This window comes from Bombina bombina, chromosome 1, assembly GCF_027579735.1.
Source record: "Bombina bombina isolate aBomBom1 chromosome 1, aBomBom1.pri, whole genome shotgun sequence".
In the NCBI taxonomy this organism is placed as follows: domain Eukaryota; kingdom Metazoa; phylum Chordata; class Amphibia; order Anura; family Bombinatoridae; genus Bombina; species Bombina bombina.
The window spans coordinates 986,664,453-986,689,478 of record NC_069499.1 but is presented as its reverse complement, the minus strand read 5'-3'; the positions used below and the strand labels follow the sequence as shown (position 1 = coordinate 986,689,478).

Genomic DNA, 25,026 nt, shown 5'->3' with positions numbered 1-25,026 from the left:
TTTGGGGGGCTTTATTATTTTATTAGGGGGCTTAGAGTAGGTGTAATTAGCTTAAAATTGTTGTAATATTTTTATAATGTTTGTAAAAAAAATTTATTTTTTGTAACTTAGTTCTTTTTTTATTTTTTGTACTTTAGTTAGTTTATTTAATTGTATTTATTTGTAGGTATTTTATTTAATTAATTTATTGATAGTGTAGTCTTAGGTTTAATTGTAGATAATTGTAGGTATTTTATTTAATTAATTTATTGATAGTGTAGTGTTAGGTTTAATTGTAACTTAGGTTAGGATTTATTTTACAGGTAATGTTGTAATTATTTTAACTAGGTAACTATTAAATAATTATTAACTATTTAATAGCTATTGTACCTGGTTATAATAAATACAAAGTTGCCTGTAAAATAAATATTAATCCTAAAATAGCTACAATATAATTATAATTTATATTGTAGCTATATTAGGATTTATTTTACAGGTAAGTATTTAGCTTTAAATAGGAATAATTTATGTAATAAGAGTTAATTTATTTCGTTAGATTTAAATTATATTTAACTTAGGGGGGTGTTAGTGTTAGGGTTAGACTTAGCTTTAGGGGTTAATACATTTATTATAGTAGCGGTGAGGTCCGGTCGGCAGATTAGGGGTTAATAATTGTAGGTAGGTGGAGGCGACGTTGGGGGCGGCAGATTAGGGGTTAATAAATATAATATAGGGGTCGGCGGTGTTAGGGGCAGCAGATTAGGGGTTAAAAAAATATGCAGGTGTCAGCGATAGCGGGGCGGCAGATTAGAGGTTAATAAGTGTAAGGTTAGGGGTGTTTAGACTCGGGGTTCATTTTAGGGTGTTAGGTGCAGACTTAGAAACTGTTTCCCCATAGGAAACAATGGGGCTGCGTTAGGAGCTGAACGCTGCTTTTTTGCAGGTGTTAGGTTTTTTTTTCAGCTCAAACGGCCCCATTGTTTCCTATGGGGAAATCGTGCACGAGCACATTTTTTAAGCTGGCCACGTCCGTAAGCACCGCTGGTATTGAGAGTTGCAGTGGCGGTAAATATGCCTATACGCTCCCTTTTTGGAGCCTAACGCAGCCCTTCTGTGAACTCTAAATACCAGCGGGATTTAAAAGGTGCGGGGGGAAAAAAGCCAGCGTTAGCTACGCGGTCGTTACCGACAAAACTCTAAATCTAGCCGATAGAACATCCAGGTTTTCTATATCCTTTCGGCACATGATTAAACACTGTCCTAATTTCTTCATGTCCCTGACCTCCTGCAGGCGACCTTTCCAAGTCAGTGCTTCATTATCATGATAGATCTACGAATATGAGAATTAGTTCTACAGTGATTTGTTATTCTATATTTCCTATGTACAGAATGCATGCACACATAGCATAATGTCAGAGTTGTAAATGTTTTAGTCTAGTGATGAAATATTATGTCTATGTGAAACCTCTTGGCTACTTAAAATAAGTTACATAGCCAACTTATAAATATATAGAACAGATATAAGTGGTAAAAGAGTTCCTATAAGGGAAAGGTTATGAGATTACTAAAAGGATAGATTAAAAAGAGTTTACAATTACGTATATACGTGGAGGATCCATGTTATAAATACAATATGATATAAAAACAAGATAAAAAACAAAATAGTATAAAACAAAATTAATGTTTAGATAAAATGTGACATGTATAATTGAGTAGTCCTCCAGGTGAAGATAAAGTTTAAAGGCATAAGGTCTGTGACGAAAATTGAAGAAATTGTCTATCTATTGTGTAGAAAGAAGTGATGATTATTACTGATAAAAAAAGAGAAAAAAATCAAAAATAAAAATGCAGGAGTAAATAAATATTAAGATAAAATGAAGAAAAAACACCCCAAAAAAGACAAAGGAATGTTGAAGTGTTCCTATACGCTTGATGTGCTCCATGGCACCTGTAGGAAATAAAATAACAGTGCAATAAAGCAAAATATGTTGAATACGTAATTGTAAAATACATATTTTTAGCCCCATGGCTGCTAAAAGGTGTGCACTGTAATGCTATGCACAAGATACCCTTCCTCTCCAGCAGCCAAGCAGTTAATATCCTTTTGGTAACCTCATAACCTTTGCCTTATATGCGCTCCTTTTATGTGTTTTAGTCTGGCGCATCTGTGGTGCTGAAGGACAGCGCACAGCAAAGAGCACGGTAACTGTAAACAATGACACGCTGCAGATTCAGTAGAGTGCATGAGACAGGTGCTCGTGCCTGTGTAACAAAAACTAACAGTGGAGGAGCAGCAAGGGATGGCAGCTGACAACTGGAGCAGGGAGCAATGGTTCTGTGTGATACAACTATACCCCGTGTAAACCATACATTCCTGCTTAGGGGGTTGTCATGAATGGGTGAAGTCTGGGCACTGAATCTTGAGCTGACTGCTCTCTACTTGTAACTGGCAGCAGCATGAAAGTTTAGTGAGTGCAGAAGTACCATAGCCGGCTGTCATTTAGACAATCAATACCCAGGCTGTGTTGTGTGCCCAGTGCGCCGCTTGATTGTGTTCGTTGGATGTCCAATCTTCAATGAGAGCATATATTATTATTAAAGGGACATGAAACCCAATTTTTTCTTTCATGATTTAGATAATAGAGAATATGAATACAAACAACTTTCCAGTTTACTTCTATTATCTAGTTTGCTTCCTTCTCTTAGTATCATTGTTGAAGAAACAACAATGCATATTGGTGAGCCAATAACATGAGGCACATATGTGCAGCAACCAATCAGCAGCTCATGAGCCTATCTATATATGCTTTTCAGTAAAGGATTCCAAGAGAACAAAATAAATTAGATAATAGAAAAAAATCAAAATGCAGCTTTCTCTGTATTGCGAAAGAAAAAAAATGGGTTTCATGTCCCTTTAAATACATAGGCTGAGTGTATGACCTAGTGTATGATTCCACACTTTATGCCCATACGATGCCAAAGATGAGCTAAGTATAGAGGCCCTATGTTTAGAGTAAGCACTCATGCCAAGGCAGAAAACACAGCATAAGCGCACTATATTGAGGAGTATTGAGTTGTGAGTACAGAAGATAACAAAGGGTGAGATCAGTCTGAGGTTGCACATTTGATATACTGGGTGCCCAGCATGAGTGAGAGGTTGTCCATTCTATACCCAGGTGGGTGCCAGCATGAATATCTGATGCCCACTGTATACCCAGACCCATCAGAGCTGCTTGAATGTAAGAGCACAGTGCAGGCTAGGCGCGAGAGCCCATGCTAGTGCACGTTGGTACAGCTGCTCACAGGGGAGGAGCCGTGTCAGTGGGCGGGGCTCACTATTTCTCCTCAGATACATTGCAAGCAGGTCCCTCCGCTGCAGTGCTCGCTATGGTCCCCGGACCCCGTGGCATGAAGTTTCGGTAGCCCACAGCATGGTGCAGAAGTCCCGCAATGGCGGGGTGTACCCCGGACCGGACAGAAAGCTGAAGGTGGGCTTCGTAGGGCTGGACCCAGCGGCCCCGGACTCAGGTCGGGATGGAGCTCTGCTCATTGATGGTGGCGCTGAAAGTACCAAGCGCGGCAGCATTCGAGTGGCCGGCACCGGCAAACCTCCCAAACGGAACGCGTTCTACCGCAAGCTGCAGAACTTCCTCTACAACGTGCTGGAGAGACCGCGGGGCTGGGCCTTTATATACCATGCCTATGTGTGAGTACGGCACTGACAGGGGCTGCTGTAGGTATTGGCTCTGTTATGGTTAAACGACCCTGTACCGCAGGGATAGCTAATAGATATCCGAGCCTTTGTCATTCTGTGTGGGTACCGAGAGAGTTAAATGGTCCTCAGGCCTTCATATATGTGATCTCCACTCTGATGTAGTTACTGATTTACCATTCTTTTCATTGATAGGGTTAATTGAATGTAAAACATATCTAAACATACCAGTATAACATCCCTAACCTGAGAGGGTTAATGGATCCCTTGACCTCCTGTTTTGTAAAATCACTGACAGTGTTCTTGCATCCCAGAGCCTTTGTTTAGTTCTCCATACAAATGATTATGTAGGAGTGGAGACTGGCGTCATTTTTTACATCCCTGTATGAATACCTTTACTAAGAGGGATTGGGCACCTGGGTATTCATACAACAGGCTTTATGGGGTTTCCTATACCATTTCTACTTGTTATACTCTCTATCATGTGGACGATTCTTTTGTCTATCCAAAGGGTTTGTTATTATTTAGTATCAGCCAAGCAAAACAAATGTTTAAATACAATTAACTATGGCACTCCTCAGCAATATAACACTACAACTAAATGGATAAGAAATCAATACATGGGCAGTAGCATAAACTGGACCCAGGATTCACCTGCACCAAGTGCCTATAGACAGAATTTTAGGATTGTCTGCTGCTGATGTAAATTCTGTAGTGATGGAGCTGCTTTGGCAGAAATGTCTGTGCTCTCTGCACTTTTTTTCTGGGAATAACAGTCATTGCAAGTCATCTCCACCTCCCAGCCCTGAATATATATATATATTTATAGACGTGTTCTGGCTCACAAAGAGAACAGAATTAAGGTTAGGTCTGTGAACAATTGGGTTTCCTGTGGCGTAGGTACACAAATATTCAGCCCCTGGAAAAGACAATGTGGTTTTCTGGTGTGTGTGAAGAGAAGAAAATTGCTGAACCTGCAGTATTTAAAATCTTTTCTTAATGAGAATCAGAAATTTCTCCATCTATCTCACAGATTGCATGCGGAACAGCCCAGACAGTGACTAATAGCTGTGCTATATACTGTAAATTATTCCGTAGCCTGAGGTCCTAATTATCATTGTTTTTCCAGCTTATGGATTTCTTGTGTTTTTGCTGCATTCTGTAGTACAGAGTGTCTATTAGTATTATTACACTTTATAGTGCAATGCTATACAATACATAATCAAAATAAAGTAGGATACATTGCATACAATATTTGATGAAAACAATACGAATCCCCAAAACTTAACATACTGAAGAAGTCTCACAAGGTTGCTCAAATTTATTAAACATAAATTTTAGCTTAAAGGGATATAAAACCCAAATTTGTTCTTTCATGGTTCAGACATACAACTTTTCAATATACTTCTATTATATTTTTTCTCTCAATATCCTTTGTTGAAAAGCAGGAAGGTAAGATCAAGAGTATGCACGTGTCTGCAGCACTCTACAGCAGCAGTTTTGCAACAATGTTATACATTAGCAAGAGTGCTAGATTGCAGCACTATTTCCTGTAGAGCTCCAGACATGCACATGCTACCTAGCTAGATATCTTCAATAAAGAATAACACAAGAACAAAGTAAGTTTTATAATAGAAGTAAATTGGAAACTTTAAGAGCTGTTTATCTCACTGCAGGGATCTGGATGTGAAGTAGAGACCACTACATTACTATAATAAAGTTGAAAAAAAACTGAAAGATTTTATGTAATTTCTCTCCATGCTGGTGAGTTTTTGATAATCAAGCCCTAAGTGAAAATAAAGAGGTGTATTAAAAAAACAACAAAAAAGCATTTGATTGGTGGTCTGATTAGAGACATGAGGGCATCAAGAAAATTGGGTTAGAAGGGGAAGCTTGTAGAATGGTCGTTCTTATTGGTCAAGTATATGGTAGTACTTGGGTGAGCTAAATGAGATGATTTTTGTTAGCATAAGGAATAGAGATAATGTATAGTTAATGTAGCAGGCAATGTAGATGGTTTGAGCTGTGGTGATTGTAAGCAGAAGCTGTGCACAAGAAGAGTATATACAAAATAAAGAGGAGATTAAATGGATGAGTGTTAGTAAGGGCTTCTTAGGTTAAAAGCACATTGAATTAATTTTGCTATACACTTTTGTTCACAAAAATGATTATTATAAATCAGCAATGATACAAATTGAGGTATAACTGACTTGACACCAGCCACTGCAGCCTCTCTGAGCAGTTGCACTGTTCCAATGTAGATTAGGAGTGTATTGTAAAAATGCTTCTGTACAAAACTGAAATGCAATCTGGTCCATTTAAAGGGTCAGTTGAGCCTGTTTCCCCCCCCCTTTAATTTGTGCCCAATGATTCATTTAATCTGCTGGAAATAGCTGCTTTTGCATGTGGTATCCCTGTCTACACTGAAAGTTTCTATAATTTAAAGTGATTGTACATTTTAGCCTTTTTCTTTACAATAATAATAATCATAAAGTAAAAGATGGGGACTTTAATTCATGAAAAGCTTTGTAAACAATTACTTTTTCTAATAATTACACTTTCATTTATTGATATATTCGCCATTCCTCTACCCTTAACATATCATCTTGTTCTTACTTCAATGATGATTCAGGCTGTAGCCAATTGTATAGCGCCCCCTTTGGCATCCAAAGCCAGGGGCGTTATTTCCTTCCTGTGCGCCAAATGGGGAGCGATACGATTGGCTGCAGCTGGAATCATCACTGAAGTAAGAACTAGAGAATAAGTTATAGGCAGAGGAACGGCAGAATATTTCAAGACATGAAAGTGTAATTACGTAAAAAATTAATTGTTTACAAAGCTTTTCATGAATTAAAATCCCCATCTTTTACTTTATGATTGTTAATATGGTAAATAAAAGGTTAAAGTTTACAATCACTTTAAGTATAGGCTGAAGAAAGCTGTTCAAATATAGCCAGCAGAAGAAATTACACTCCCAGTGGTAGGTAAGAGAGATAAAGTACTATTGGACTTTGGTATACAGACATAGGTAATATAAAGAAGCATGTGTGCACAGAAAGTTATAAAATAAGATTTCCCTGCAAGCTCAACCAATTTTAATGGGTTGTGGTTTCAAAGAACAAAATCAGCAATTTAATGTAAAAAATAAACAATACATTTATCATACATTTTATACTCTGCAGCTGGTATAACTCATTGGAAACACATTAAGTGAAAACAATTTTACAATACACTGACCCTTTAAGTTTAGGTTTTTAAAATAATTTAGCTTGAAATGGGAAAACCAGGGAAGGGATTGCCAAAGTGAAACAGCTAACATACACTTAGATTTAGAGTTCTGCGTTAGCCGTCAAAAGCAGCGTTAAGGGCTCCTAACGCTGCTTTTGGCCGCCCGCTGGTATTTAGAGTCAGGCAGGTACAGGTCTACCGCTCACTTCCCTACCGCGATTCCAGGCTAACGCAGATCCCCTTACGCCAATTGCGTATCCTATCTTTTCAATGGGATCTGCCTAACGCTGGTATTTGGAGTCTTGGGAGAAGTGAGCGGTAGAGCCTCTACCGACAAGACTCCTAACAACAAAAAAAGTCAGTAGTTAAGAGCTTTATGGGCTAACGCCGGAATATAAAGCTCTTAACTACTGTGCTCTAAAGTACACTATCACCCATAAACTACCTATGTACCCCTAAACCGAGGCCCCCCCACATCGCCGCCACTGTAATAAAATTTTTTAACCCCTAATCTGCCGACCGGACATCCCTAATCTGCTGCCCCTAACATCGCTGACCCCTATATTATATTTATTAACCCCTAATCTGCCCCCCCACGTTGCCGCTACCTAACTACACTTATTAACCCCTAATCTGCCGACCGGACCTCGCCGCCACTATAATAAATGTATTAACCCCTAAACCGCCGCACTCCCGCCTCGCAAACACTAGAATAAATTGTATTAACCCCTAATCTGCCCTCCCTAACATCGCCGCCACCTACCTACAATTATTAACCCCTAATCTCCCGCCTGCACCGTCGCCGCTACTATAATAAATTTATTAACCCCTAAACCTAACTCTAACCCTAACACCCCCTAACATAAATGTAATTTAAATTGAACGAAATAATATTCCTAAAATTAACTAAATTATTCCTATTTAAAACTAAATACTTACCTATAAAATAAACCCTAATATAGCTACAATATAACTAATAGTTACATTGTAGCTATTTTAGGATTTATATTTATTTTACAGGCAACTTTGTATTTATTTTAACTAGGTACAATAGCTATTAAATAGTTAATAACTATTTAATAGCTACCTAGTTAAAATAAATACAAAATGACATGTAAAATAAATCCTAACCTAAGTTACAATTAAACCTAACACTACACTATCATTAAATTAATTAAATAAATTACCTACAATTAAATACAATTAAATAAACTATTCTATAATACAAAAAAACAAACACTAAATTACAAAAAATAAAAAAGAATTAAAAGCAGTTTAAACTAATTACACCTAATCTAAGACCCCTAATAAAATAAAAAAGCCCCCCAAAATAAAAAATTCCCTACCCTATTCTAAAATACAAAAGTAATCAGCTCTTTTACCAGCCCTTAAAAGGGCTTTTTGCGGGGCGGCCTTGCCCCAAAGTAATCAGCTCTTTTGCCTGAAAATAAAAATACAATACCCCCCCCAACATTACAACCCACCACCCACATACCCCTACTCTAACCCACCCAAACCCCCCTTAAAAAAAACTATCACTAACCCCCTGAAGATCTCCCTACCTTGAGTCGTCTTCACCCAGCCAAGCCGAATTCTTCATCCAAGCAGAGCAAGATGATGTCCTCCATCCGGTAGAAGTCTTGATCCAAGCGGCAAAGAAGAGGTCCTCCATCCGGGTGAAGTCTTGATCCAAGTGGCAAAGAAGAGGTCTTCCATCCGGGCGATGTCTTCTTCGAAGCGGCATCTTCTATCTTCTTTCTTTCTGATCCATCTTCATCCCGCCGACGCGGAACATCCTTCTTCCCCGACGGACTAACGACGAATGAAGGTTCCTTTAAGGGACGTCATCCAAGATGGCGTCCCTTCAATTCCGATTGGCTGATAGAATTCTATCAGCCAATCGGAATTAAGGTAGAAAAAAATCTGATTGGCTGATGCAATCAGCCAATCAGATTGAAGTTCAATCCGATTGGCTGATCCAATCAGCCAATCCTATTGAACTCGTATTCTATTGGCTGTTCCGATGAAGATGGATCCGGAAGAAAGAAGATAGAAGATGCCGCTTGGAAGAAGACATCGCCCGGATGGAAGACCTCTTCTTTGCCGCTTATATCAAGACTTCGCCCGGATGGAGGACCTCTTCTTTGCCGATTGGATCAAAATTTCTACCGGATGGAGGACATCTTCTTTCTCCACTTGGATGAAGAATTCGGCTCGGCTGGGTGAAGACGACTCAAGGTAGGGAGATCTTCAGGGGGTTAGTGATAGGTTTTTTTAAGGGGGGTTTGGGTGGGTTAGAGTAGGGGTATGTGGGTGGGGGGTTGTAATGTAGAGGGGGTATTGTATTTTTATTTTCAGGCAAAAGAGCTGATTACTTTGGGGCAAGGCCCCGCAAAAAGCCCTTTTAAGGGCTGGTAAAAGAGCTGATTACTTTTGCATTTTAGAATAGGGTAGGGAATTTTTTATTTTGGGGGGCTTTTTTATTTTATTAGGGGTCTTAGATTAGGTGTAATTAGTTTAAACTGCTTGTAATTCTTTTTTATTTTTTGTAATTTAGTGTTTTGTTTTTTTTGTATTATAGAATAGTTTATTTAATTGTATTTAATTGTAGGTAATTTATTTAATTAATTTAATGATAGTGTAGTGTTAGGTTTAATTGTAACTTAGGTTATGATTTATTTTACATGTCATTTTGTATTTATTTTAACTAGGTAGCTATTAAATAGTTATTAACTATTTAATAGCTATTGAACCTAGTTAAAATAAATACAAAGTTGCCTGTAAAATAAATATAAATAGCTACAATGTATTTATTAATTATATTGTTGCTATATTAGGGTTTATTTTATAGGTAAGTATTTAGTTTTAAATAGGAATAATTTAGTTAATTTTAGGAATATTATTTCGTTTAATTTAAATTATATTTATGTTAGGGGGGTGTTAGGGTTAGAGTTATGCTTAGGGGTTAATAACTTTATTATAGTAGCAGCGACGGTGCGGGCGGGAGATTAGGGGTTAATAATTGTAGGTAGGTGGCGGCGATGTTAGGGAGGGCAGATTAGGGGTTAATACAATTTATTCTAGTGTTTGCGAGGCGGGAGTGCGGCGGTTTAGGGGTTAATACATTTATTATAGTGGCGGCGGGGTCCGGTCGGCAGATTAGGGGTTAATAAGTGTAGGTAAGGTAGCGGCGACGTTGGGGGGGGGCAGATTAGGGGTTAATAAATATAATATAGGGGTCGGCAGTGTTAGGGGCAGCAGATTAGGGGTTCATAGGGATAATGTTGGTTGCGGCGGTGTCCGGAGCGGAAGATTAGGGGTTAATAATAATATGCAGGGGTCAGCGATAGCGGGGGCGGCAGATTAGGGGTTAATAAGTGTAAGGTTAGGGGTGTTTAGATTTGGGGTTCATGTTAGGGTGTTAGGTGCAGACATAGAAAGTGTTTCCCCATAGGAAACAATGGGGCTGCGAACGCTGCTTTTTTGCAGGTGTTAGGTTTTTTTTTCAGCCCAAACTGCCCAATTGTTTCCAATGGGGATATTGTGCACGAGCACGTTTTTCCAGCTTACCGCTACCATAAGCAACGTTGGTATTGAGGGTTGAAGTGGAGCTAAGTTAGGCTCAACGCACCCTTTTTTGAGCCTAACGCAGCCCCTCAGACAACTCTAAATACCAGCATTGTTGGAAGGGTGCGTTGGGAAAAAAAGCAGCGTTAGCTACGCGGCTTTTTACCGTCAAAACTCTAAATCTAGGCGATTAGAAAATAAATGAGGTGGGTAAGTGTAGCAGAGGCATTTAGCATAGATTGTAGGGCAGAAGAGAGTACAAGGCCATTCAGTATCGTATTGCAGTTATCAAGGCGGAAATAGGTATATTGCAGATGTTGTACATAATGTTGGAGCATGATTTAGCAAGTGATTGGGTATGAGGGTGGTGAAAGACAGTCAAGTGTGCCAAAAAACAGTAGACACAAGGCATTGGTGTGATTTGCTAAGTCATAAAGAAAAAAAACAAACACCCAGGAGTTGGAATTCTGTTAGAAGGGATACAAGATACTGTTGTTGAGATATTTACAGTTAAAGGGACAGGAAACCCATTTTTTATAATCATCCCATAGAATGTGTATATTTAATCATCCCATCATTTGATCTTTAAATAATGAAACTAGTAATGTAATATAGACATAGATAGCTATATATTTTTTCCAGGGTATTAAGTATGTTGCACAATTATTTATGAAGGTTAATAGTTTATATCTGCAGCATGTAATTTTGGGGAACTTAATGAAAATAAATACTAAAGGATCTGTAGGCAGTGCAACCAATATTAATTCAATTTCTGCTTTAGAGAGCCAAAAGGTATGGACTACAGGGCAAAACCACAACTAAATATCTAGCTATATTATTAGCACAACCTCTCCAGCAGGTAACTGATGTCCCTGGTAAATTGTTCCCAACCTAGCTGGTTCATAGCGTTTGCTATGAAATAAAGGGCAAACGCTGGAGGTTTTTGTACCAGTTTTCAAAACAGTGTCCCATCGATTCAAATATCTATGAATTTCAACTTTAATTCATTATTTTGTAATACAGAATAACAGGGAATCAATTGACACAAGATGTTTGTAGCCCTAGTATGTGGGGATGATTTTATAGGGAAGGAATGGTTGCAGAGTAAAGGCATCAATGGGGACAAATTTCTTATAATGTTATGCATGGTTTCCTAATCGGAGTGTAAACAGAAAACAATGTTTATTCACAATCATTCAGATGGATTATCTAATTCAAACATTAGTGCTTCCAACACCATAGAAGAAAAATCCAAAAACTGCCCTTGTTGAATACTGTATTTTAGATTAGCAAACTATATTGGATTGTAATGGGGCAAATAGGGCCAGAATGTGTTTAGAAAGGGGTGAAGAGTGTTTAATTAGAACACTACAAAACATATTTGAATATCCAAGTGAAGTGTTTTCTGATAATGTTTGTGAAAGTTTATAATGGGAAGTATATTTATTGAATAAAGGTACTAGAGTTATAAAAACATGGATATTGCTTAGTTTTCTAATAGACTGAAACTAGGAAAGCTAACACTGTTAAAGTGTTTTATGTGTATCTGCAACTGTTTGGTTCCATACATTGCCCTAAAATTTGTTGTATCCAAGGGAGTTTAAAAAAAAAAAATGTTTTATTGCTTTAAAAGGCCATTATAGTGGAAAAAATGCTCTTGTTTGTGCATGTAATGTTATCAGTATTAACCCTGCAAATCTATGTGTTTAAGCCCCCTCCAGCAAAGGGGTTAAACACATAGGTAAGGTACTGCTCAGGAACCACTAGTCCCAAGCTGAGACTGCCACTGGCCTAATCACAACCCAGCTGTGCAACTAGAGCTGCACTTTGGCTCAGCAGTAATTTCCATATATTTGCAAGGTCAATAGTGATAAAAGTAAATTCTTTTCACTATAAGACCCTTTAAAATAAATAAATATGCATAGGTCAACCCCCCCCCCTTTTTTATCAAATGTTCTGAAGTCAGGATACAGTTATAACACCCAGCCCACTGGGATTTTTTTTATGAGATGTATAAAGTATATATCATCATCAGCTACGTAATTAATGTCTTAATTTTGGCCTTATACATTTTGTTTATAAATCTTGAGGTCCCTGGTGTAGCAATGCAGTATTTTTACATTTGTGGAGGGAAGACCAGATTTTAAGTTTTAAATTTATTTTAAACCAGGAATTTAATTTTTTTTTTTTTTTTTGCATTGAGTGAGGGCTAAAACGTTGGTATTGATATAAGCTACCTATCTAAATATAAAATAGCATTATCCCTTTAAATGATAGCATCTTTTACTGTAATAATTAATCCTTTGACTGACGAACATCATTTTAGCTAATGGTTAATATTCAGGGAATCCTAATTTCCAGTAGACGGCCTCAAATATCTAGGCTGGGCCCAGATCTGTTCAATAATTGTATTAATTATATTAACAAATTAGCTGGAAGCTTTTTGCTTAACAGAGAGATCAGCAACATCCCATGGAATGATATAAGTGACTTTGGAATTGCAGCTGCTTCAGTTTATCTATAAATGCAAAATGATGTACTCACAGCAAAGAATATAAAACCAGATAGAGAATTAGACTAAATTGTGAAAATTAAAATGTGCATGATATATTTGAAGGGACAGGAAACCCCAACATTTTCTTTCATGGTTTGGATAGAAAATACACTTTTAAACAAATTTCCAATTTCCCTCTATTATCAAATTTGCTTCATTCTCTTGTTATCTTTTGCTGAAGAAACAGCATTGCACTAATGGCAGCTAGCTGAACACATCTAGTTAGCCAATCACAAAACACAAATGTGTGCAGACACAACATAGCTCCCTCTAGAACAAAGCACATTTTAAAATAGAGGTGAATTTAAAAGTGTCTTAAAATGACATGCACTATCTGAATCATTCAAGTTTAATTTTGACTTTGCTAAACCTTTAATTTTTCAACAGAAGCAATTTTGCTATATATTTCTAGTTGAAGTTACTGGTCTAAGAAGGATCTGTACATATACTGTGCATTCTCAGAGAACCTCTTAACATTTTCCTGTTGTTTTCTTGGACGAGAAGTCTATGGTATGGTGGCCCACTAGCAGTTTATGGTTGTGACCGTGAAAGGAGGGGCTTTCACTACAATGTAGCACCCTCCCACTCTAAAGTAGCAGACCGCTGTATCCAGCGGGGAAGCACTATAAATTAAACAATGTGATTGTGTAGTTTGCATTTTGAAGAATAATCCTATGATGTGTTTAAAAAAAACAAAATGCTGCCCCAGGAAGAAGGGTGTGTGGGGTATTTCTAGAGGACTTTTCAGAGCAGCTGTATAAATAAATCTTTATTTACAGAATGAGACATTATTACATTACATTATAGTATTGATTTTGCACATGTCAAAGAAGGTTATGAAAATACCTTTACTGTTTATTTTTAAGTATGCGTTAATGAACCTCTTAGATTTGGTACAGATTTTACTTTTCAATCTATTGACTTTTTTTTTTTTTTTTTAAATTCCAGCAATCCAGACAATAGGGCCTCTCCTAGGTGCCCAATTTAATTCCAATTTTCCCCAGTGTGTTGTCCAAGTCTTTAAAAGAAACATTATTTTGAGCATGTAATTTTATGACTATCGACCCTGCACTACTGTTTGTTTACCCCTGCAAAAGGGGTTAAACACACAGTAGAAGTTCCACTCATGGACCCAAGTGGAAACCACCGCTGATCCAATCAGCAGCGCTAGTTTCACATCTGAGTCATGCGAATAGCACTGCTGATTGGATAAGTGGCCGTTTCTGCTCAGGATCATCAGTTTTCTGCTAGTTCATGTGAGCCGCATAGATAACATTGTGCTAAAGCCCGTGGTCTGTGGCAGACACTGCACTAATTGGATAAAATGCAAGTCAATAGATAATAAATAAAACGTCATATGATTAGGGGGCTGTCAGAAAAGGCTTAGATACAAGGTAATCACAGAGGTAAAAAGTGTATTACTATAACCATGTTTGTTATGCAAAACTGGAAAATGGGTAATAAAGGGATTATCTATCTTTTTAAACAATAACATTTTTGGAGTAAACTGTCCCTTTAAGTCCATTTCTATAATTGTATGTGTGAAAGAAAAGGGAAAGGTAGAAAACTGTTAATTATAGAGTTTTGTTTGAAATAAAGAGTCGCTGTGTGTTTTATGGACAACTATAATCCATACTCTTGTAGCCCTGGTGCCACTTTAATGTTTATCACATCTCAGGGGAAGAAAGAAAAAAACAACCACATAATTTCAAGAAGCAAAATCAGGAAACAAGTACATTTGAAACATCCATTAACTGCATTGTATTGCATTAAACAGAAAAGGAGGAATAAGAGCACCTGCTCTTATTATTTATTTAGAATGTGTTAGAAATGTAATGAGTTGAGTCCTTGGGGAGGATTGAATCCCTTTTCAGACCCCTAGCCTAAAGCTGTGCAAAAGAATCAGGGTTATGGGAACTGTCCACCATAATGAGACCTCCTTCTCTCTGTAACATATTGATAACATGGGTGTTCATTTATGTGTGCTGAGGATGCTATTGCCACAGCTTTGTGCTTTATACTCAACATCACAGAAGAGCCATATTGTTCATCAAACAGGGGAATGGGCTTTTTTTGTTCCTTTCAGTCCCACCTTTCAGGTGGACAAAATATGGTAAAAGGGACAGTCTACAATATAATTTTTATTCTTTTAAAAGATAGATAATCCCTTCATTCCCCAGTTTTGCATAACCAACACAGTTATATTAATACACTTGTTACCTCTGTGATTACCTTGTATCTAAGCATCTTCTGACAGCCCCCTGATCACATGACTTTTATTTATTATCTATTGACTTGCAGTTAGTACTGTGTTGTGTTAACTCTTAAATAATTTCCCGGGCGTGAACACAGTCTCCTGTTGTGAAAAGCAAATACAAAAGCATGTGATTAAGAGGCTGTCTGCAGTGGCTTAGAAACAGGCAGAACTTTAGAGGTTTTAATGTTATAAAGTATATTAATCTAACAATGTTGGTTGTGCAAAGCTGGGGAATGGGTAGTAAAGGCATTATCTATCCTTTTTAAACAATAACAATTTTTGTATAGACTGTCCCTTTAAGGCACCAGTAGCAGACATACTCAACAGAGGGCCCTGGTGCAAAATAGTTTTGGGCCTCCAATAGGTAATTCAGTAGTAAGCAATAGTGATAATAATATACATGATGTTCTTCTGTATTATGATTTTGCTTCCCTGTATTAGGAAAGTACACTGTATGTAGCCTCACTGCTATAGGCCCCCTCCAGCACTTGGGCCCCGGTGCCACTGCACATGCTGCACCAATGGCAGTTCTGCCCCCGAAAGGCACATTAAACGCTATGCTATATATAATAATGTATTCATAATAAAGATTAGCCTGAGAATATTAGTGTATACAGATGTATTTTTAATTGCATTAATATAACTAATGTTTTAGACCCATAAAGTAATTAACACTGCCATATTGTAACTTAGTTTTCCCTTGGACTATAAGCCTGTTATCTCCTCTGCTAAGGCTAGTTTGGGACATTTATAAATGTGCTGCTAGCTTATTTATTTGTGAAGATGTTCTTGTTTTTCCTCATTATATATTCTCAAGGTTTTATATGTGGTGATTTTCATTTGAGGATCTTGTAATTAGATCTTTAGACATTAGGCAAAGACAGTGAGACTAGTTCAATTCATATTTTGTGTATTTTGTTGATGTTCCCATAGAATGATGCTACTACTACTACTATACAAAAATGGAGAGGAAAGCGTGGTATTTATGGAATACATCAGCTCCAAAAAGTGGATATAGATAATAGCAAAAGTTAATTATAGAGATGATGTTCTCAGGCAAACACCTGAGTTAATTGTATTCTAAGCAGCTTCAGAGACAACATATCAAGCAGGCTGGGCTTTCTTTACCAACCCCAACTGAGAGCTTGATATCAGCTACAGCTTTTTTAATTTTTTTTATAGCCAATACTGTTGTCAAAAAGCAACTGTTTCAAATGATAAAAAGTAAAGGTGCTATTAGTAAATACATTAATATAACTCCACATTTAAAATGGGTCATTGGGAACACATTTAATTTTACAGCACAATGTTTCTTTAAGAGATACCTCTTTATTTTCAGTTTACTGCGGTATCTTGTTACTAAAATGTGGAGAGATTTCTCACTTATCAGTGAATATGATCCATAGAGTAACAGAAATTGTATTGGTTTGTCTTACTGGAAATGCTTCTTTTCAATGTGACTTTAGAAACCACTATGGTGAAATTTTTTTACGAAACTATATTGAACTATAAATCTGGAAAATAATGGAACTCCCAGTAATGTAGTTAAGAATAGTAAACCATATTTCTCCAGTACATAAGGCTAGCAACCTCTGTATTAAACATGCCTTGCTGTACCCAGGGGAGAAGAAATATTTACAAATTTTTCATTTTTATTTCAGATGTCCCCCAGTTTTATTACACTGATTTCTTATTCTCCTCACACCATAACTAGATTACATGAGTTATAATAGGCAGATGTTCTTCAGATTAAACAAATTAGGTTCATTCACATAAATAAACATTTGTAAAACGGGCACACTCCAGGGCTGAAGATGCACGAAAGGAGCATAATTTAAACCCCCTGCTTGCCAGATGCATTGCAGTTCTGTCGGGCAGCCAAAGAGTCAATCACTGTGACCTCTCAGTACTTCTTTTTGTGTGCCCTAATGCTTAATTTATTTTTAAAAATGCTGTTGTCACCATGTAACTATAATTAGCTTTATTAAAAATACATAGGTAAGTCTGTAATTTTCACACAACACTACAAAATTCACTTAAAAATAATTACCTATGTACACACACACACACACATATATATATATATATATATATATATATATATATATATTTATATTATTTTTTAATTTTTTTTTCTAAATTTTTTTTTTAAGCAATGGCTGCAAAAAAAAATTCTAACTTTTTTTTTTTTTTTTAGCTTAAATTAATGTGGAGTGAGTTCTGTCCACCATCTATCATTTGGTATGCTGTGGATAATTGTAACCCCACTTTAATTAGAAGAGGCTAGACTGATGCATTGCAGATCTATCCTTTAGGTCAAAGGTTACTGAATTTCATGCTAAAAGCAGAAAACACAAGGATGTGCAGAGTATGGATTATGTCTCCCAAGGGTCATACAAAACATATGCTTATACACTTAACTTGACTTCCTGTAAGGAGTTGATCTGAAACATGATAATCAGCATGAAAAACGCATATGCACAGATCTTTCCATTGAAGTATGGTACCTTACAACCTTCTGATGTCAGAAAAAACATAAATTATGCTTACCTGATAATTTTATTTCCATCGTGGGGAGGAGAGTCCACGGTTTCATTCATTAATTACTTGTTGGAATTAAGAATCTGGCCATCAGGAGGAGACAAAGACACCCCTGCCAAAGGCTTAAATACCTACCCCATTTCCCTCATTCCCCAGTCATTCTGCAGAGGGAACAAGGAACAGTTGGAGAAATATCAGGGTATAAATGGTGCCAGAAGAACAAAAACTAAAATAAAGTTATCAGTTAAGCATAATTTATGTTTTCCATCGAAAGGGGAGGAGAATCCACGGCTTCATTCATTACTTGTGGGAACAAATACCCAAGCTCTAGAGGACACTGAATGAAAAATGTGAGGGCAAAAAGAAGGCTGACCCTAATCTGAGGGCACCACTGCCTGTAAAAGATTTTTCCCCAAAAACTGCTTCCGCCGAAGCAAAAACATCAAATTTGTAAAGGTATGTAAGGAGGACCAGGTAGCCACCTTACAAATTTGCTCCATAAAGGCCTCATTCTTGAAGGCCTAAGAAGAAGCCACAGCTCTAGTCAAATGAGCCGTGGTCCTCTGAGGAGGCTTATGTCCCGCTGTCTCATAGGCTAAGTGAATCATGCTCCTCAACCAAAAGGAAATAATCTTAATGTCAATAGAGCGCATAGGTTCAAACGGAACCCTCTGCAACACCCTCAGAACCAAGTTCAAGCTCCAAGGAGGAGCGGACTGTCTAAAAACAGGCAGGGCCTGAACAAAAGACTGAATATCCAGAAGCTCAGCAAGCCTCTTGTGTAACAAAACAGATAATGCCAAAATCTGTCCCTTCATGGAACTGGCAGCAAGCCCCTTCTCCATTCCATCCTGGAGAAAGGACAGAATCCTGGTTACCTTAACCTTGTGCCAAGGATATCCATGCTTCTCACACCAGGACAAGTAAGTCCTCCACATCTTATGATAGATGTGAAGAGTGACCGGCTTCCTAGCCTAGACGAGAGTATCAATCACTCTCTCAGAAAACACTCTCTTGGCCAAGACTAAGCGTTCAATCTCCACGCAGTCAGCCTCAGAAAATCTAGATTTTGATGTTGAAAGGAACCTTGTATCAACCGATCCTTGCGACAGGGTAACCTCCATGGAGGAGAGGATGACATCCCCACCAGATCCGCAAACCACGTCCTCGGCAGCCACTACGGAGCAGTCAGAATAGCCGAAGCTTGCTCCTGCTTGATGCAGGCCACTACAAGAGGTAGAAGTGGCAAGGGTGGAAAAATGTAAACTAGATTGAACCCCCAAGGCACCGCTAAGGCATCTATCAGCTCTGCCTGGGGATCCCTGTACCGCGACCTGTATCTGGGTAGCTTGCAATTGAGTCTGGACGCCATGAGATCTATCTCCGGCATCCCCCATCTGTGATAAATCTCCGGAAACACCTCGGGATGGAGAGACCATTCCCCTGGATGGAAGGATTGCCTGCTGAGAAAATCTGCCTCCCTGTTGTCCACACCCAGAATGTGGATTGCTGAGAGCTAGCAGCTGTGGGACTCTGCCCATTCCAATATCCGAGAAACCTCCCACATTGCTAGGGAGCTTCTCTCCCCCCCCCCCCCCGATGGTTGATGTAAGCCACCGAGGTAATGTCTGTCTGGAACCTAATGAAGCTGAACGACCCCAGAGGAGGCCACGCCTTCAGAGCATTGAAGATTGCTTGAAGTTCCAAAACATTGATCGGGAGGAGAAACTCCTCTTGAGACCACTTTCCCTGTGCCATCCTGGCACCCCAAACAGCTCCCCATCCTGCCAGAATCGCGTCCGTGGTCACAATCTCCCAGGACGGTCTCAGGAAGGATGTCCCTTGGGACAGTTGTTCCGGACGGATCCACCAAAACAGGGAGTCCCTCATCTGATTGTCCAGAGAAATCTGTTGGGATAGGTCTGTGTGATTGCCGTTCCATTGTCTCAACATGCACAACTGAAGAGGTCTGAGATGGAACCTGGCGAATGGAATGACATTGATGCTGGACACCATGAGCCCGATCGCCTCCATACTCTGAGCGACAGAGGAACTAGAGGAGGACTGAAGGGCAAGACAGGTGGACGCAATCTTCCTGCGTCGCTGATCTGTGAGAAATATCCTCATGGATATAGAATCTATTATCGTTCCCAGGAACTCCACCCTGTTGCTGGGAATCAGGGAGCACTTTCCTGAGTTTATCTTCCAACCGTGAGATTGGAGGAAAAGAAGAAGGGCCCTCGAGTAATCCTCTGCGAGACTGAACGATGGCACCTGGACTAGGATGTCATCCAGATAGGGTGGCACAGCAATTCCTTTGGATCTGGCTACTGCAAGTAGCGCCCCCAGAACCTTTGTGAAGACTTTCAGGGCCGTCGCCAGACAAAAGGGAAGGGCCACAAACTGGAAATGTTGGTCCAGAAATGCAAATCTCAGGAACCTGAAGTGATCCCTGTGAATTGGCATATGAAGGTAGGCATCCTTCAAGTCTATTGTTGTCATGAACTGCCCCTCTTGAACTAGGGGCAGAATATATCTGATCGTTTCCATTTTGGACGATGGAACAGCCAGAAACTTGTTAAAACATTTTAGGTCTAGAATCGGGCAAAACGTGCCCTCCTTCTTTGGGACCACGAAAAGGTTTGAATAGTACCCTAAACCCCTTTCTTCTGGGGTTACTGGTACAATAACTCAGAGAGAAGAGAGATCCCTCACACATTCTCGAAAGGCATCTCTCTTTTCTGGTCTGGAAGACAAATTTGACAGGAGGAATCTGCCCCTGGGCAGATGAGATCTGATCCCTATCCTTTATCCCTGGGCGATAATCTCCAGAACCCAAGGGTCCTGAAAATCCTGCAACCAGGCCTCTGAGAAGAGAGATAATCTGCCACCTACTTGGTCTGGGGCTGGCCCTTCATGCCGACTTTGTTTTGGCGGGCTTCTTGTTCTGCTTGGACTTATTCCAAGACTGAACTGGCTTCCAAGTGCCCTTGGACTGATCCGCTTTCGCGACGGGCTGCTGGCATTGGGCCTTGTCCACACGAAAAGAACGAAAATTGGATCCCTTCAGCTTAACCTTCTTATCCTGCGGTAGGAAAGCGCTCTTGCCTGCCGTAACCGTGGATATGATTGAGTCCAATCCCTGACTAGAAATCATGTCCGCAGACCACGAATTTAGCCACAGAGCCCTGCGCGCTAATACGGAAAACCTGATACCTTAGCATTCAGGCGAATAATTTGCATATTGGCATCACAAATAAAAGAATTAGTGACCCTTAACCCTTTAAGGACACAGCTTTAAGTTTGCTCAATTGTTTTATGACGGAAAAATTCCGTCATATGTCCTTAAGAGGTTAAAGCCTTAATTCTATCCTGTATCTCATTGAGGGGAAGTCTGCCTCTCGACCATATCCGACAGAGATTTGCACCAATATGTTGCAGCTCCGGCTACTGCCGCTGCCGGCTGAGAAACAAACCCTGTGTGTTGAAACATTTTTCTGAACATGTTTTCTAACTTTTTACCCATGGGCTCTTTAAACGACGAACTATCCTCAAGGAATCATCGTCCGCTTCACGAGTGTAGAGGTAGCACCATCCACCTTAGGGATAGCTTGAGCTGAGTGTCCGGGACGGGGAACAGCTTCTTAAAAGAAGAAAGGGAAAAGGAAGAACCTAATCTCTCCCATTCATTCTTAATAATGTTAGCCATCTTAACAGGAACCGGGAAGGTCTGAGGCACCACCCTGTCCTCAAATACTTTATCAAGCTTAGGAATCGAAGGTTACTCCAGGACTTTCGGTTCCGGAACCTCGAGAGTAGCAAGCACTTGCTTCAGCAAAAAGCACAAATTTTCGGCTCCTCAGATTTAGCTTTAGATGACATAGACTCCTACCCAGAAGGACGTCCTTCGAAGAGTTGGAGTCGTCCTCGTCAGCGGATAATCTTTCCAAAATATCCATTGGAGTATATGACCCCTGGGTCGGATTTCCATATTTTACCTTACGCTTGCGTTTTGCAGAACGTGGTAAGGCACTTATGACCTTAGACACCGCCGTTTGCAGTTGATCCGCAAAATCTGTCGGTTAACGGATCTCTCCCGTAGGAGAAATGGTCCTGCCCTGGGGCGCTGCATGTGTAATCAGAGATGAATGTAGGGAACACACCTCATGGGACGGGGAACCCTCAGAGGTGGACCGCTCAGTAGTACTAGACATCCTATTCTTTCTAGATGTCGTAACTTTATCAAGGCATGTGGAACATAGTTGAGCAGGCGGATCTATCAGAACCTCCCTGCAATAAACACAGGTATGAGACTTTGTTAAAGAGGGAATACCCTCTAAGGCGTCAGAGTCCTCCATAGCTTGCGCCTTTATTACAGACTAGATATAATATATAAAAAATGGCACCTTTATAACCTCCAATGGCCGGGGCACTCATCACCTCCTAAGACCCGGACCACAATAAACAATATTATGTACAGAACCCCCCCCCTGTACAATAACCCCCCTACCAGGCATATTAACCCTTGATTCTATAAATATAAAAGGTATTGCACTGTGACCCTGTCTTCTGCATTATTATTATGTGTATAAAAAATGAAGCAATCTTACCAGAATCTATGCCTTAGAACAGGAACATGGCCTTTCAAGTGTGACAGTGTAGTAGCATCGCTCCTGGCATGGACTTGAGTGTAGAAAGCAGGCAGCGAAACGTCAAAGCTGATTTTTATGGAGCTGTTAAAATGAGTCGGGATGGTTTCACAGAAAGACTCTCCCTGCATCTCCGGACTTTAACTTTCACCCAAGCTCTCACTGAGAGGCTGACAGGACTACTATAAACTCCAGTCCCATTCCGAAGAGTACTTCCCTCCATAAGAGACTACTCTGTATCTTCCGACACTTCTCTGCCAACCTCCTGTGACAAAAGGCAAAGAATGACTGGGGGTGATGGAAGTGGGGGAGGTATTTAAGCCTTTGGCTGGGGTGTCTGCCTCCGCCTGGTGGCCAGGTTCTTAATTCCCACAAGTAATGAATGAAGCCGTAGACTCTCCTCCCCTTTAGATGGAAACATGGTTTTATCATATTAATACCACCAACTCTATCTTAAAGGGAAACTAAACCCAATTTTTTTATTTCATGATTCAGAATGAGCAGGCAATTGTAAGCAACTTTCTAATGTACTCCTATTATCAATATTTCTTCATTCTCTTGCTATCTTTATTTAAAAAGCAAGAATGTAAAGCATAGGAGCCGGCCCATTTTTGGTTCAGAACCTAGGTTATCCTTGCTTATTGGTAGCTAAATGTCAGCAACCAATAAGCAAGTGCTCTCCGTGGTGCTGAACCTAAAATGGGCCACCTCCTTTTCTTTACATTCCTGTTTTTTAAAGAAAGAAAGAGAACAAAGAAAAATTGCTAATAGGAGTAAATTAGAAAGTTGCTTAAAATGGCATTCTCTATCTGAATCATGAAAGAAAAAAAAAATTGGGTTTAGTATTCCTTTAAATGCTGTAAGAGGTTTACAATAAATATCAGACTTATGAAAAAACTGGTTTAAAGGTATATAAAATGGGGTGAGGTCTCGGCTTTGGAGAGTATATTAAGTAGCTGCAAGGGTTGGGTTAAAAGGATTTTATCAGTTTCATGTTTGTAGGGCCTGATTCTCTAACACTCTCTGCTTAGGTGAAAATCTCTAAAATGATCTGGCATTGCTACGAGATCCATCATGGGATTATTTAAAGGCAAATTTTACCTTGATAGAAGTGTCAAATGTGTGATGTAAAAATTATAATCAAAGTATGCATTATAAAAGCTATTAACATGCATTCAAATATCTATAATCTAAAATATGCAACAAACTTGAATTTATATTACGTAGTAATTTTATTTAAAATTTGCAGGAGAAATCATATTTTTTTTTAAAAAGAAATTTGTATTGAAGTTTTGTGCAGAAACAGAAGAAATCATACACAATGACGGTACATGAAATTAACATTCTAAAACATTAGAGTAATTAGACCATGAGCTAAGTCTTGACATCAAGAATGGTATAATCCATATAATGAGTAAAAGTAAATAGTCAGACATCAACAACAAAATAATGTGCGTATAAGTGGAACCTCATTTTTCAATATAATATATAGTATGTAGTAGCTTGTTGAAGGTTAAGGGAGATCAGCAGGCGAGAGCTGCTCAATATTGGGGTGGGACGGGGGGGGGGAGGCGAGTAATCTAACTGTTAAAATAGGTAATGAGAGGGTTAATGTTTGTATGAGGGTGGTAACTAAAGGTTGGTTGTATATAATTACAGTGACTATGAGATATCATTGGTGGAGAATGCCAAAATGGGAGTAGATCCGGGTGCTCTCACAAACAGATTAGGTTTCTTAACATAGATGTAATGGTATCAGTAAGGATCTGAGTCTGGGGTATATATAATATTGCTGTGTTGGAATACTACAGAAGCTTTGCTGTCCCGTACCAACCTAATCCCATGTTGGGTCCACATAGGGATTATAAATGTAAAACATGCATTAGGGACCCTAATACGAACAGATACTAAGGCTTATAGGTATCTCTGTAGGTGAGACATATATATTCAAACTGGGCAACTGCTTTTATTTATCTAGATAAAAATAAAGGGGTGCCTGCAAGTGTACATATAATAGTAAGGATAGAGAAAACTCCGGATTAGGCCTAGAACTAGATCACAAGTATAAAGAGCAGTAAGCCAAAACTAGAGAGTGAGTGATCAATACAGCCTTTGAGAGAGAAACCAAACATTGTCATTAGGTTGATGTAGCCCTCATTGAGTGTTGTTAGAGATTACAGATGGGCGTCTAGGGTCTAGGTTAGACAATTTAAATCGTTAGCTCAGGAAAAGGGGCAATGAACTCGCTAAGTGAAGTGACGCTTCCACTGAGAATCAAAACCTGAAAATGCATTGCCCACTATCTTGGCCGCTGACAGCGGGGACCTCATTGTAAACTAACTTAGTGAGGGGGCGCTCAAAGGAGTAGTGATAGAAGTTACCCTCTCAACACTGCTCATAACTAAACTTTTGAGCTAGGCAAGAATCCTTACCCATATATAAGCTACGTGGTAATAGACTGCTAGTGGTGAAATATATGTAGGGAGGAGCATTTATTATAGAAAAAAGAACTTGCACAACTAAGTAGGGCACTGATCTT

The 25,026-nt window shown here is 39.0% G+C and overlaps 1 protein-coding gene across 7 annotated transcripts in view; it reads left to right on the top strand.

Moving 5' to 3' along the window:
- Positions 1–3,410: 3,410 nt before the first annotated feature.
- Positions 3,411–25,026, top strand: part of KCNQ2 (potassium voltage-gated channel subfamily Q member 2) — a 242,672-nt gene continuing 221,056 nt past the window's right edge. For all 7 annotated transcript variants that reach the window (XM_053709315.1, XM_053709047.1, XM_053709201.1 and 4 more), the window contains exon 1: positions 3,411–3,685. In XM_053709315.1, coding sequence (XP_053565290.1) covers positions 3,411–3,685 — 275 coding nt within the window. The remainder of the gene's footprint in view (positions 3,686–25,026) is intronic.